The sequence below is a fragment of the Pygocentrus nattereri genome, chromosome 10, assembly GCF_015220715.1.
Source record: "Pygocentrus nattereri isolate fPygNat1 chromosome 10, fPygNat1.pri, whole genome shotgun sequence".
NCBI lineage: Eukaryota > Metazoa > Chordata > Actinopteri > Characiformes > Serrasalmidae > Pygocentrus > Pygocentrus nattereri.
In genome coordinates, this window is record NC_051220.1 from 27518903 (window position 1) to 27532620 (window position 13718).

The 13718-nt window shown below is 41.2% G+C and overlaps 1 protein-coding gene across 4 annotated transcripts in view; it reads left to right on the forward strand.

The window, feature by feature from the left end:
• LOC108428651 (neuronal PAS domain-containing protein 3) overlaps positions 1 to 13718 on the forward strand; it is a 282989-nt gene that overhangs the window by 173137 nt on the left and 96134 nt on the right. For all 4 annotated transcript variants that reach the window (XM_017699797.2, XM_017699798.2, XM_037542027.1 and 1 more), the window contains one exon: positions 8738 to 8827. In XM_017699797.2, coding sequence (XP_017555286.1) covers positions 8738 to 8827 — 90 coding nt within the window. The remainder of the gene's footprint in view (positions 1 to 8737; positions 8828 to 13718) is intronic.

The window sequence follows — 13718 nt, forward strand, 5'->3', positions numbered from 1 at the left end:
TTTACATCAACAAAACCTCCCAAATTCCAGAACTTCAGAAGCATTCAGATCAAGCATCTCCATTCTGCAAGCTTATCCCCGTCCCCCCTGAGTGAGCTATTCAGTCTACTGAATAAAATATTCTAATGTGTGCTGCTTTTCTTCCATTTGGTGTGCTTAAATATTACAAAGCATTTAATTATAAAAACTGAAGACAGACGCAGTCCTGGGACTGTCACTGGGAAAAATAAATGTACAATCAAAATTGCAATTACCTGCAGAATTTCAGGGGTAAACAGATCAGCAATCTCATAACAAACATGAGCTAGTTTGCATTCTGAAATGAATACAGTTAGATCCAAAGCAATTTCCTTTTATTTATCTTAGCCACCACGCATAAATAAAGCAAGGGCATTGAAGCAATTAGCATAATTAGACTGTGGTGGTCAGGCCCTATGTGATTTCTTAAGAGGCATCGCCGAGGTTTGTGCATGTGTGCGTATGTGTGTGCGGTCTTTGTTTGTATCGTATTGTGTTTCTGAGTGGTGATAGGTAGAACAGCGGAAGGCAATCAGGCTTGTCAGTTTGAAGGTCCTCATTGCCTGCAGGACTGCAGTAGCCCAGCTAGCCTTGGACCTCCACAACAAAACTTCAATATCTGACTTTACTATGCTTATGTATTATTCAGAGTGAGTAAGCATATCAAACACTAACAACACATAAGCTTGGCCGAATCACTCCGTTTGAAATGGCTCCGTTGTGCTGGCTCATCACCAAAAGAGGAACCATTTCACGAAACAACTGATTCGATAGCCACTTAAAAAGAGCACTAGACCCCAGTTGTGAGGCCTGAGTGTGTTGAAGAGAAGACCACAGTCTGGTTATGTTGACCTCAGTGTGAGTCATATACCCTGAGTGTACCTTCCCGAGCCCTAGGCCACTCCACAGGCCCTCACTGACGAGCTGATTATAGTGTAATTATCATGTTGGCCTGCTGCTGTAATAGAGCCCCTTTGATGATGGGTCTCTGTCGGGTCCTGTAGAGCCGTTGCTCCAGTGCATCCGAGGAGACTGACCCTCAGTGCTCTTTACGTCTGCATTCATACCAGCCGTTTTGAGCTACTATCCAACGCTTTCAATAAGTCACTCGTAGTTGCCTATGATGGCTAGTCAAGGTCTTGGAAATGACTTTTATGCCATCATGCAGGCCGGGGTCAGCTTAACATTTTTTGTGAGCTTGAGGGGGACGTTTTTATGGATTCTCTGATACTGTGCTATTCTTAATCATCTTAATGGCTTTGCTTTGTGGCTTCTTTACAGATTTTGAGGTCAGTCCTCTGTCGCGTGGAAAGTCCTTGTTCATATTCATCTGCCTTATTTCTTCCATTTCCTGCCGGATGCTGAAGTTTTAGCCCAAGGTTAAGGAGCCTACGCAGGCCACGTGGCACACCCAGCCTCACTCCATGTGCTGCATGTGTGTGAGCATTTGTTTTTAAACAGAAGGACAGAAGCATTCTGACTTCATAAGAAGGCTGGATAAAAGCAGCGCTAGCTCTCAATGTTAGGACCAGCTGAGGTTTGTTACTGAGGTTAGGGTTAGATTTTGTATGAAATGATCACACAGTGTAAGCTATGATGTACAGTACTGTGCAAAAGTTAGAGACCACGCTTAATTTATTGTCCAGTCAAGGCAACTATTAAGTACATGTTATTTCATTTTTCAGCATTAGGAAAAAGGCAGAAAACATATTTAACAGAAAACTACACAAAAACTCAATTTTAATATAAAAATGTCAATATTTTGTGTCCACCCTTTGACATTATTACTACTTTCATTCTTTTTAGAAGGCTTGCTTTCAGTTTTCCAAAGAAATCTTCAGGTTTTAGAAGTTTTCAGCTTCTGATAATCCAAGCAATCGCAAGCACATTTAATAATGTTGAGGTCTGGGTGTGGTCAGTGGGTGGTCAGTGAGGTCTGGACTCTCTCTCAGTGGTGGTCAGTCCACTGTTAATAAAACACCAGCATGAATTTTGCCTGATTTGTAAATATTATCTATTTCCTTTTTCAGTAATGTCTTCTTGACAGCTGCACATCCTTTCAGGCTCATAGCATTGAGCTGTCTTTTCATAGTGGAAGGATGGGCAGGAACACGTGGAATTTTTTCAGACCTGAAGCAAGAGTGGAGCGTAGAGCATTGTTTATCTGAAGGGGACAGCTTTGGCAGTCTACCAGGTTTTATATGATTGTTTGGAATGCAAATTTCTCTGTATCTTTTACGTTTTTGAATTCCTCAGTTTTGGAAACTCCTTTTTTAAGTGAACTATTTTCCCCTTCCTTATGCAAGGGGATAATTTTATATCTAATCTCTTCAGAAATATCTCCTGAAAAATAAGTACTTACTAACTGGCTGTTGTGACTGGAATTCAGTTAAATGAAGTCTCTGCCTTTTACATGGAATGGTATATATATAAATAATAACTTCAAATAGTTACATATGTAATACATTTAAGACATTATTATTATAGATTGATAATTTACATATACTTCATACATATGGGACCTATGTATGACCCCACATCCTAACATTGTATAAAAACCAAAGCATGTATATGTGCATGCACATGTTTGAACACGTACGTGTGTATTTAACCTCAGTGTAGGTTTAGTGTCCGTTCCTAGCAGGCAGTCCCCTCCCAAGTCAGCCAGGCCTTTCATTTGTTTGTACAGACGTCATATTACTTTATTAAGCCTGTGTTTAAACACATAAGCATTCAAATTAGAATTAATCCTCTTAGGGTTGAGCTAAATCCTCCTCCAACCCCGCCGATTAGACTTAGGAAATATTTCCTGAGCCTAACCTGGCTAAAGCCAAGAAGGAGTGAGTATTTAATGGGTGAAACACTGAAGAAAATCTCTCTCCCTCTCTCTCTCTCTCTCTCTCTCTCTCTCTCTCTCTCTCTCTCTCTCTCTCTCTCTCTCTCTCTCTCGCTCTCTCTCGCTCTCTCTCTCTCTCTCCCCCCCCCCCCCCACTCCCTCTCAGTCAAGCGATAACAGAGAGAGCCCAGTCTCCTCAGCACTTTCTCTTAACTCTGATATTATTGTCTTGTGCCATCACCCGAAGGTGACTGTTATCACTTAATTAAATCCAGACACGCAGGGAGGTAGAAACAATATTGTTGCCTCGTCACCCGAAGGAACTTTTCCAAAGCGTGGCAATTTGGACAGAGAAAAGCCCATGTTCAGTTTCTGCTCGCCACGAGTGAGGATCATATTTTCCCTCGGTGCTGTACGCTAATTTAGATTTCAAATATCAGCCGTCCAAGCAGTCTCCTTCGCCAGTGGGCCATGTCTAAGAACAATGCTCTTTTTATAAGCACTAATCAGACATGCTGCACACATTCATTGCTGTTCATTTTGGGGGAATTTGTTGATAACTAAATAGATCAGCTTGTTGTGAATAATTTAATTCTTCAGTGTTTTACTATAATGCATGACTAATCCACTGAAAAAAAATAAAAGTCAGGTCAATTTGGTATTTTGTCAGTCCTCTGCATAGCTTTAAAAAGAATAAAAACTCTTTATCTATTCGAAAGTTCTTCTTTAAAAACAAAAAAAAAACCTTCACTTTTTGTACTGCATCTTAGGCTGGGTCAAAAAATGTATAGCTAATGCCCCCTCAGCCTAACGCCCCTCTCCCACTGACTTTGACTCTCCATATCACACAGTGTCACCAGCGTGGGACAATTAAAAATGCAGAAGGTTGGTTAAAATTTCTAGTTCACCTTACTTTTCATTTTTACACTGAACAGATGCGTCATCATTGTTTGGTTATGTAAGCACATACAGGTTGATTTCTTTCTATAATTTTGTTTCTGTAATGTGTGTAAATTGGCAGTAATTCTGCAGTAAATGAAAATGTCACACTGAAGTGTGAAGGGGAAATCCTCTGTCTAGGAATAAGAGACTGCGATGTTAAGAACATGGGCCTTTTTTTAAAATAGATGCCTGCAGTGGGTCACTCTGCCTATAAAGTAAGCCAATAAATATGTCATGTTGAGCAGGTGCTGAGATCCTAACTCCAGTGCTAAGCCCTGTATGAAATAAGCGTTATAACGATGCTGTTATTTGAAGGAGGTCTCGGCATGGGGTGAGATGAGTGATTTGAGCATCCCCCGAGCTAGTGCCTTCAATAAATAAATCAATACTCTGCATCCATATTTGCACATTTCTACATGGCTTGTCAGCCTCAAAATTGACTTCAGTGAAAAATATATTTTTCATAGCTCCCATGGCAATAGAGGAGTTCTGATAAGATCTCTTTTAACGCTCCTCATCATTCTCACTCTTTCTCTCCCTCCCTCTCTCTCTCTCTCTCTCTCTCTCTCACTTGCTCTCTCTTTCTCCCTTCTAAAACAAATACACTTGAATTTTCTCTATGTCCATATGTCCCTCTCTCATACTTACACAGACACAGCGTTTCTTGTCCTCACACCATTTGCGAAAATGATGAATCTGAGTGGAACGCTGTCAATTTCGGCCGTCTGTGAGAGAAAAGATCAGAGCGGTAATGGGCCGGCTGCTCGCTTTGATTTGTTCATTGAATTAAAAGACTCTCTAAATCTTGTGCTCTTTCCGCTGTGCGTGTTTGTGCGTGGGGAAGGCAGGGAGATGGGCTAATAATGAGATCCGTCTCTGACAGTAGGAGTCTTCTCCATCTCTGTGCGCCCTCTTCCTCTCGCAGACATGCACATAAGAACACGTACAGTCCACACTGGCTGATTTTGGCAGCCCTGCTGGAAGTGCTGATTGCAGTGATTGTTCTTTAAAGGAGAGGGTTTGGAGTGGCTGGAGTGGATGGAGGGATGGGGGTCTTAGCGGAATTTGAACATGTGGCATGCCCCCATCGCCAGCTGCCCTGCTCCCTCTCTGCCTCTCTGGCTCTCCATTTTGTCTGACCTAATAGTTAATGATATGTTAATAGTCAATGAGGCCGCTCTCTGCTGGCCAGCGCTGTGTGTGTTAATATGGCAGTGTGGTGGCTCTGGACAGAGTGCAGGGAGCAGATTGATGTTTGTCAGCGCGTGTCCTTCAGCCCCAACATATTTGTCCTCTGTTAGGAAAAACATGGGCCATTTGGACAGAGGCGCTGTTTGCTCTTCTAGCGCCGCAAGCCTGTTTAGCCCTATTGCTCAAGATGGCGGTGTTCATACTTGTTATTCATTTTACATCTCAAGCGCAAGTCATTTTAAACCAAAATGATGAAAAATATTGATCAACTTTTGCATCTCTATTCTGTATTTCTTTAGCTTAGAATAAAGGAGTTTAATGGTGTCAGTAACAGATGTGGATCATTTTGTAATTTTATAGCACTTATTTCTCTCTAGTAGCCAAAATAGGCAGAACAAAAATCTCTCAGATTCTGCAGATTCAAAATTTGTAATCAGTATCATATTAGAGTTTGTAAATAAACAAAAAGAAAAAATACCCAGTTTTGTTATTTATTTTTTATTCATGGTCAGTTTGACTCCCTAGCTAGATCTCCCACATCGTACGATACTGGCAAGCTGGGTGTGTTCAAGGGAATTTTTCAAAATTTCTGAAAGGTTACATCACTCAGACTTGAACAGCATCATGGTGGTTTGATGTGAAATGCACTGTTCTAGAAAAACTTCTAAAGTCTAAATTGTTCACAGTAGTGGTGAAAAGAGCCAAGTTATCACATATAATGGTTATGAATGTGTTGCCTGCCCTCTGAGGCATTGTTTTGCCATAGCCTTGAGAAGGTTTAGGCCTTTTTAAAACCCATTCCTGTTGGAAAGGTACATGCCAGCCATTTGGAGGCAAAGTAATCCCCAAGGTTTTTTGATGAATTTACTACTATTTTACAAAGATTAAAAGTCAGAAGACATATGTTGGCAGACTAGATGCTTTTGTTAATAAGTAATGGCTATATTTGCATTTGTCATTTGACATCATGACGCCTAGTTCCTATTACAACCACTGCAAAGATGCAGATGGCTGTGGCATCACCAGGAATTGAGCTCACAACCTCTCAGCTATTATGCTTTGTATGATTTGCTACATAGTTATTTCCTGACTTTGAAATAAACATGCAAAAGTTACAAGATTTAATGTTGTACAGAGATTATAAAGTCTTTCATTTATTACATAATCATCCGTTGTAGAATTGCATTTGAATAGTGTAGCTTTATGAAAACAATAGCTGTCAACTTTGTGTTCAAGTCTGTGAAATGCATGGAAACTCCCATTACCTGACTAGAGCGATTCATCTGTGTAGGTCCAAAGACACGGCATGTGTTCCTAGTTGAAAATTTCCTCTCCTAAAGTTCTCCATCTGTGAAGAGCACGAGAACGGGCTCATCTGTCCTAGCTTAATCTAGCCTCTCTGAGCTCGCAGCCATGCTGTCTACTGCCAAAGGTCAAACACACAACCTCAGAGCAAGTCTCTGGCTATCGTTGAGCTGGCCAGACCACTTCTTAAAACTGCAGGATTCTCTTCTTCCCTTGCAGCTCCTTTGGGAAGCGTGAGAGAGAGACGGCTCACAAGGCATGACTGTTTTAAACAAATGACATAAAAAGCCCATCCTAATGTAACACATTTCTCCCCCAGAAGTTTGTCTGCCTGGTGATTTATAGGGCACTTTACCCAGTGGTTAGCCTGTAAACAGAGGCCGTTTATCATGGAGGGAATGCTGCTGAGGCTGAGTCTGGCGGAGGCTCCTCTAGAGACCCGGCTCTGCTGCCCCTCAGCCGCGCCGCCTCTGAGAGACAAACGGCCTGGAGATGATTGCAGCCTGGCTGGAGGTGACTGCTGGGGGTCCTCTCTGACAGACGGGGTTTGGTCTGCAGAGACGCAGGCGACAGTGTTAGTGCCTGAGTAGACTTCCCCCGGTCAAGAGGCTGAAGAATAATCCTTCACTGAGGAGGGGTAAGGGTGGTCTCCCAGTGGAGAGCACTATACACTAGGCGAGAATGATGAGCATTTCAAAACTGATGTGGAACTGGGCTTGAAAATAATACAGGGTACCTCAGAGAAATAAGTGAGTGTACTTGTGTGCATTTGCGCATTGTAGAGATGAACAAAGCTCTATAAAATGTTCTATATGGGGAAATGGGGCTGTACTATGCAACTGTAATGTACATTATTATAGAAATTGCAATATATTACAGTACAAGCCATTTTTACCATCACCTGGTCCATCCATCATGTACCCCCAAAGTATTGGCTCCTGAAGTTCTCAGTCACAAAATAATATAACAGCAATGACGTATAACAGATACATTATATAAATATATATCGTACATATTTCACTAACTTAAGTTTTAAAGTAATTCCATTTATAAGCAAAAGCCAATGTAGGCTGTAGTTATTTTCTGCTAAAATAATGCTGTTTGGGAATGTTCTTTTTATAACTTATTTTAACCTATACCCATAAATGTCAGATATCATCTTATATATCCTTCTATCTTTTGTAAATCATGTACCTATTTGTTGACATACTATCCATTCGTTACACAGCCTAGATGGTGTGCTAATATTCTTAAATGCTAGACTGCCGGCTGCCTTAAGCTTAGTGCGGTGTAATGTTTAGACTTGCGCATCAGTGCTGGCATAAGCATGGCTGAGATTAGGGCTAATGTAATCACAGTGATGCTATTAGCATAACGTGATGCAGACTGTGACAAAGTGGCGGTTCTAGCATTAGCACAGTTAATGTAAAGTGGATTCAAATGTGCTAAATCCTGAGCCGTGTGTTGTGAAATGTCATAGGAAGCGTCAGTGGTGGCGTGAAGGCAGTGTAATGTAAAGTGTAGGCTAAGTGTCGGCGCTAGCACGCGTGTGTTTGGGGAGGCTGGTGGGCTCGGGCGGCCCGCTGAGGGAGCTGCTGTTGTCAGCTGCATATCAGCGTGCTGTAAATAGCCCGGGGCTGTGCTGTTTTATCGGCGGGTAGAGACCGCGCACTCCTCTCGCCAGCTGCCACTGCTCTTTTTAGAGCTGGAAATAAACGAGAGGGGGGTGGGGGGGGGGTGGGGGGTGCTACTCTACCCAGTCTGTGTAAACCTCATTTTCATAAAAAGGTGATCAGATCGGGTGAGACATTGAGCACAGTTCTTGTTTTTTTACTCCTGTTTTTTTCCTACGAGAAAGCCTTTTCTCATTTGTTACTTACCCTTCTCTCCTGTGCTTAGCAGGCCCTACAGATTATCTGAATCAGTAGGGGACAATATGTAATTAACCCAGCTGACCTCAGTGCCTTAATTGTTGCCTGTTGGAGGCCCTGTCTCTGAATCTCCAGCAGTGATCTCCATACTACAAGGCTTTCCGTACTGCAAAAGTCCCTAATTATATGCATGTAATCTGGTAAGCATTAAAAGAGCCCATGTCTCGTGTTTTGGAGCCATTATTGATATGAACGTGTCTCTTTGCCATGACGTGTTTTTATGTGTTCTCCATGATTCCTTCAGTAGTTGCATCTGTGATACAGAGCTGCTGATTTATGTTGTAATTGTTTGCTTTAACGACCACTCCGAGGCCTTTCTGCACGGGGTGTGATTGCGGTTGTAACTGTTTTAGGGCGAAGCTGTGAGGCTCACTTCTCCCTCTGGTTTTGAAAAACGAGCTGTTAGTGTGTATATCGTCTCACTTGCTTCTTCGTCTTCTCTCTCTCACTCTCTCTCTTTCTCTCTCTCTCTCTCTCTCTCTCTCTCTATCTCTCTCTCTCTCTTCCTTCACAGTCCCTGGATGGATTCGTATTTGCACTAAACAAGGAGGGGAGGTTTTTGTACATCTCAGAGACCGTGTCCATATACCTGGGGCTTTCACAGGTGAGTGCACATCAAATTTCGTCTCCTTCCACAACCACACTACACAATTCTGACAAATTAGCACTAATTTAAACCTGTTGGCCCAGCTTTAATTTGCAGTGTTCAGTGTTGCATAATTTAGCACACAGATTCTCATGAGGATGCTTCTTACTCACCGCTCTCATTGGCCAGAGCTGGGGCCTATCAATAATGCGAGTGATTGCAGAGGTCAGAGAGTGGGCGAATGACCTTGAGATCCTACCCAGCTCTGTCTAGTCAAGCTCCATCTCTAGAACTGGCAAGACTCAATCAGATGAACAGCAGTGTGTTAGCCAGCAGTTATTAGACAAGCTCAGTGCCCAGTGAAAGGCTCAGCGCTGTATCTATGATGTGATGCACTCAGTAGTCAGTACAGCTTAGTAACAGGATGGTACAGGTTGGTAACGTTCTTACTGTTGGGTATAATATTGCAGCGTCAAATGCAGGTGCTAACACTAACATCAGGTTTTATTTTTAATCCAAAGATCAAAAGAATAAGTGGATATGACTAAAAGCAAAATGGCCTGCTGTCTGCCAGATTGGAGGTTGAATGTATGATTTATTATCAGACTAAGGCAAATTCTAATTTAATTTGGCATTAATTGATTGATGATTTTTATCAAATAATTGATTACTTGTCCCTAAAGCTGGTGGAATTTGTTGTACTTATCTTTTATGTGGTTTTATCTGCAGTCGAGAGGTTTGCCTGCTGATAAAGGGCTTGTTAAGTCTTTAGTATGAGTAGAGTTTATTATCTTACATGGCTAAGCTGATCCTGCGAGTCTCCTCATCTTAATTGCTGGGAACCTTATAGCTTGTTAATCTGTCTTAGAACCAAAAAGTGTGCTACTTGGTTAATTATTTCCAACATTAATTAGATTAGTTTAAGCTTTTGCAAATTGACAAGGTTCTAAAGTGAGGTGTTTTTTACTCTATTTTCTTGTTCTTTAATAAAATGTTAATGAATTCATGGGCAAAACTGTTGCAAAAAGTGAATGTTTTTGTTACTTAGAGGAAAAGGCCGCTAATATGAATTCAGTGGCACAAGAACATATTAGAACAGCATATTTGACAGTATGCACACAAAAGCTAGGCTTTTCCACATACTGTGTTATGACATGAACAAGTAAAGCAATGCAGTCTTTAACCAGCAATGCATTGGCTCTCATATTCAGAGAGCTAATGATGGGCGATATTAGACATTCAAGACTTGAATCATAGTGCAGCCATTACACTGGGCTATAGTAGATAGCATGACCTTTGAGCACTGCTGCTCAATCATCCGGGTGTTCAGACACTCAGATCCGAGCTTTATTCTCAGGGAGACACTGAGGCTTCCAGAGGCACTGGAGGAGCGCTAATCTCCCAATCGAGCTCTTCCTCAGGTCTTTGATAGTAGATATAAAGCATCCTCTCCTGTCCTCAGCAGCAGAGAGACAGTGCTGCCAGCTAGTGCCACAATTATAACTGCTGAACTTCACAGCTCTGTGCTGAGATTAAAAACTTGTAGCGCAGTGCACATTGAAGTTCAGTGTTTACCTGAGTAGGAACCTTAAAGGGTGAAAGCTGAAAAACTACAAGTCTATATGTTTGTATGTGTTTAACTCTTGACAGGTATCGCCAGTGATAACAAAAGCATGGAGCTATTCAGTGGTATAATAGTGTGAAAAGATACATTACATGATTAAAACTTTTTTTGTTGTTGTGCATACTGCCTTGTTTTGCAGATGAATGTCTGTATATCTGAATAGTGCAGTGAAACAAAACACAAAAGAAGTAACTCTCAACTTTTGTGTGTTGAAGAATAAATATGAAATTGAAAGATTAAGATAAAAAAATGCAGTTTTACACATGTAATATAAGGAAATAAACATTCTATTCCTCATGGCCCAGGCTGTGATTGGGCTAAATTTTTGATCTGTCTACAGAGGCATTCTTTCTGGCCTATGCACCCAGGGGAACGTTTTTACAGCCTTCTCTCCTCCTTTTTCTGTGCACCACCCCCAAGCTGAATGAGAGAGTGATGTGAAATTGCTTTTCCCTCTGTGGCCATTGACCACCTTGTGTTAGATTAATGTGTGCAGACCGGAGCACCTAACAGGTTTTTACAGTGCGAGCAAGCTTTTCCTCTTGTATTGCGGACACTATTGTGATGGTGTACAACCTCAGCAGATGCCCTTAGCTATTTGATAATGCACTGAGCATGGTTGAGCTGAAGGCAGTGGATGTGTACTTGCTCTCTTATCGCCGCTGTCTGTGACTCCACTTCCAGATTCCTCTGATAATGAGGCGCGTTTGACAGTAGGTGAAACACTGCGATTCCTACCCGTATTATTCACTCCAACAGATGGCCATTTAACCATTTTTGTTGTGCTAATAGCCGTGATCACTTCACTTCTGCATGTAAATAGGCATATGCTGCCAGAACTCTCGCATGTCTTAGTTATTCAGGCCTCTTCGCTAATATTTGGCTTCTGAGCTGGGTGATTAGTTCATTTCCAATAATTAATATGTGATGGATGGGTTGCCGTCTTTCTAGATTAATCACCAGAATTGCGCTGGTGCCATTCAATAAACCGTCCCATGACACAAATTGAGTGGCAGCACTATAATCATGCCACTCGGGCCTTCCTTACGTGGTCTGTAAGGCGATCAGCATGGTGCGGGGTCGTGGGCTGAATGAAGCATTTTTTGTAAGACCTTGTTGCAGGGTCACCGGAGTCCCTGCAGTGATACTGAGGTACAGCTTGCGAGTGGGCGGCTGTCTGTTTTGTAATTGAGATGTGTATGTTTGCTTTGTGTAACAGATGGCATTGTGTGCCGAGGCTGATGGCTAGGAAAATAATAATCGCATTATTCCGGCCAAAAGAATATTAGCTTTTGGAAGGTGGCCATTTTTCAGCCTGCACCCCTGCCAGTACAGCATATGCACTTGCATGGACTGGATATCCAAGGAAATTGATACATCTGGAATACAGAGAGCATCTGAGTTCTCATCTGCCACTGAGGATTTCGATTTAACCCGTTGAATGTAGCTGGAAGCGTAGCGTAACTGTATGCTCAGCGACATCTGAAGGCCATGTGTAATCTACCATATGGCGGAGGAATTTGTCTCTCTCGGTTATTTGTGTTTGGCGATGGTGGCGGGTCTGGAACGCCTCCGGCCAGCCCCTCCTATCTGCATCAGCAGAGCCTCTCCTTTACAAGAGAAGGCCGCTCTGTTCTGAAGGAGCCGCCGCACTGAGCCGCTGCCCCGCATCCCCTCAGCGCATTGAAGCAGCGCTGGAAGGAAATACAAACACCTGCTGGTGTAGTCATATTTGGTCTATGGTTTGGGTGTGCACTTTCTTGTTTGCTCTGTATTAGCAGGAGTCAGTGGCGTGAGCTGTTAGCAGACCAGCTATAGTTTTACATGTTGCTTATGCCTCTGCTTAATTCATCAGTTGGTTATATTAAAGCCCTAAATCTTTGCATTAATTAATATTTTTATTAGTTAGGCTTGACTAGAGGTGGGCAACATGAGAAGATTTTATCATTATGATAAATGTGATAAATTTTGTTATTGTCATAAACAGTAAGCTTCTTTGACTATATTGTTCATATTGTAACTACTTAAAGAACACCAACTGCATGCTTCAGTACAAAGAGAGCATTGTATGCAAAAATGTGAACGTCCCATTTTTCATTTTGCCATTGGTTTTCTAAGTGAAAATAAATCAACTCACTCTACAGTAAGTGAACTTAGCTGTATCGTTTTTTCACAAATTTTAGTGCACAGTTTGTTTATTTGCTGGAAAAACAAAATACAAAATATGTCATAACATTTGCACAGGCCACATTTTATATTTATTTTTTGTCAGTGTGTTAAATTCAGCAAATAAACAGTTATTGTAAATTAAAATGTGTGTTCTATGTAGACTTATTTTTACTTAAAAGCAACCAAACATGTTATTTGACCAGCGTTGCTCAAAGATTTGCATACAACTGTATTTAGTCCTGTTTAGTAAGGTGTAATGCAGTCCAGTCAGTGAAATGTTGAACAAAAAGCATTATGCCCAGAGTGTACTAGTGCAGAGTGTCTGTGTGTCAAAATATTGTAATTTTACATGCTCTTGACATCCTCTAAATCAAACATGGTAAGGTTAATTTATTACTTTATTTTATGTAAATATTTTACATTGTTAAGTAGGGCTATGAAAATGAAAAAATGTACATCTGAATGTAGAAAGTTGTTTAAAGCTACATTTGCTGTGGCTTCTAGCAGGTTTCAGACTAGTCACTCACGCAAACTCACAGAAAAACATGCCACTGCTGACCATAAATAAAATAACTACCTCTTGTGATTTTAATTAGATATTTAAATATATAGGAATATTCAGAGTCATCCCATAGACACAGGGTGGCAGTCTTTTTATGATAAGCCATTGCTCCAAATGCAGTCAGTAATTTATGTCTAGTAAGCCAGTAATAACATAATATTTATAAACACAGGGTAGGGTGGTGCAGTAAGCTGCTAGTTTAGTTGTTTGGCTGCTAAAATAATGACTAGTTAAGAGCCTTTCTTTGCCTCACTGAACTCATTGCACACACCTGCTTTCATTCATGCAGCCATTCATCATTTCGCCGACCTGAAGGAAATGCAGTATTACTGGCCATTGGGACTCAAGTATAAGTTAAAATAAAAATAAAAGATGATGTTTCTTTTTATACGTCCAGCTCCGGCTCATGCCTCCAGAACCATTGGGTTAAAATATATTGAGCCTTTGGGGATGCTTGATACTTGAGTTATTCATATGGCTTTAGAAAAATAATGTTTACTGCACTTCTTTAAAATGAATGTATTTAAAATTCTAATATTTTAAAATATCTGACT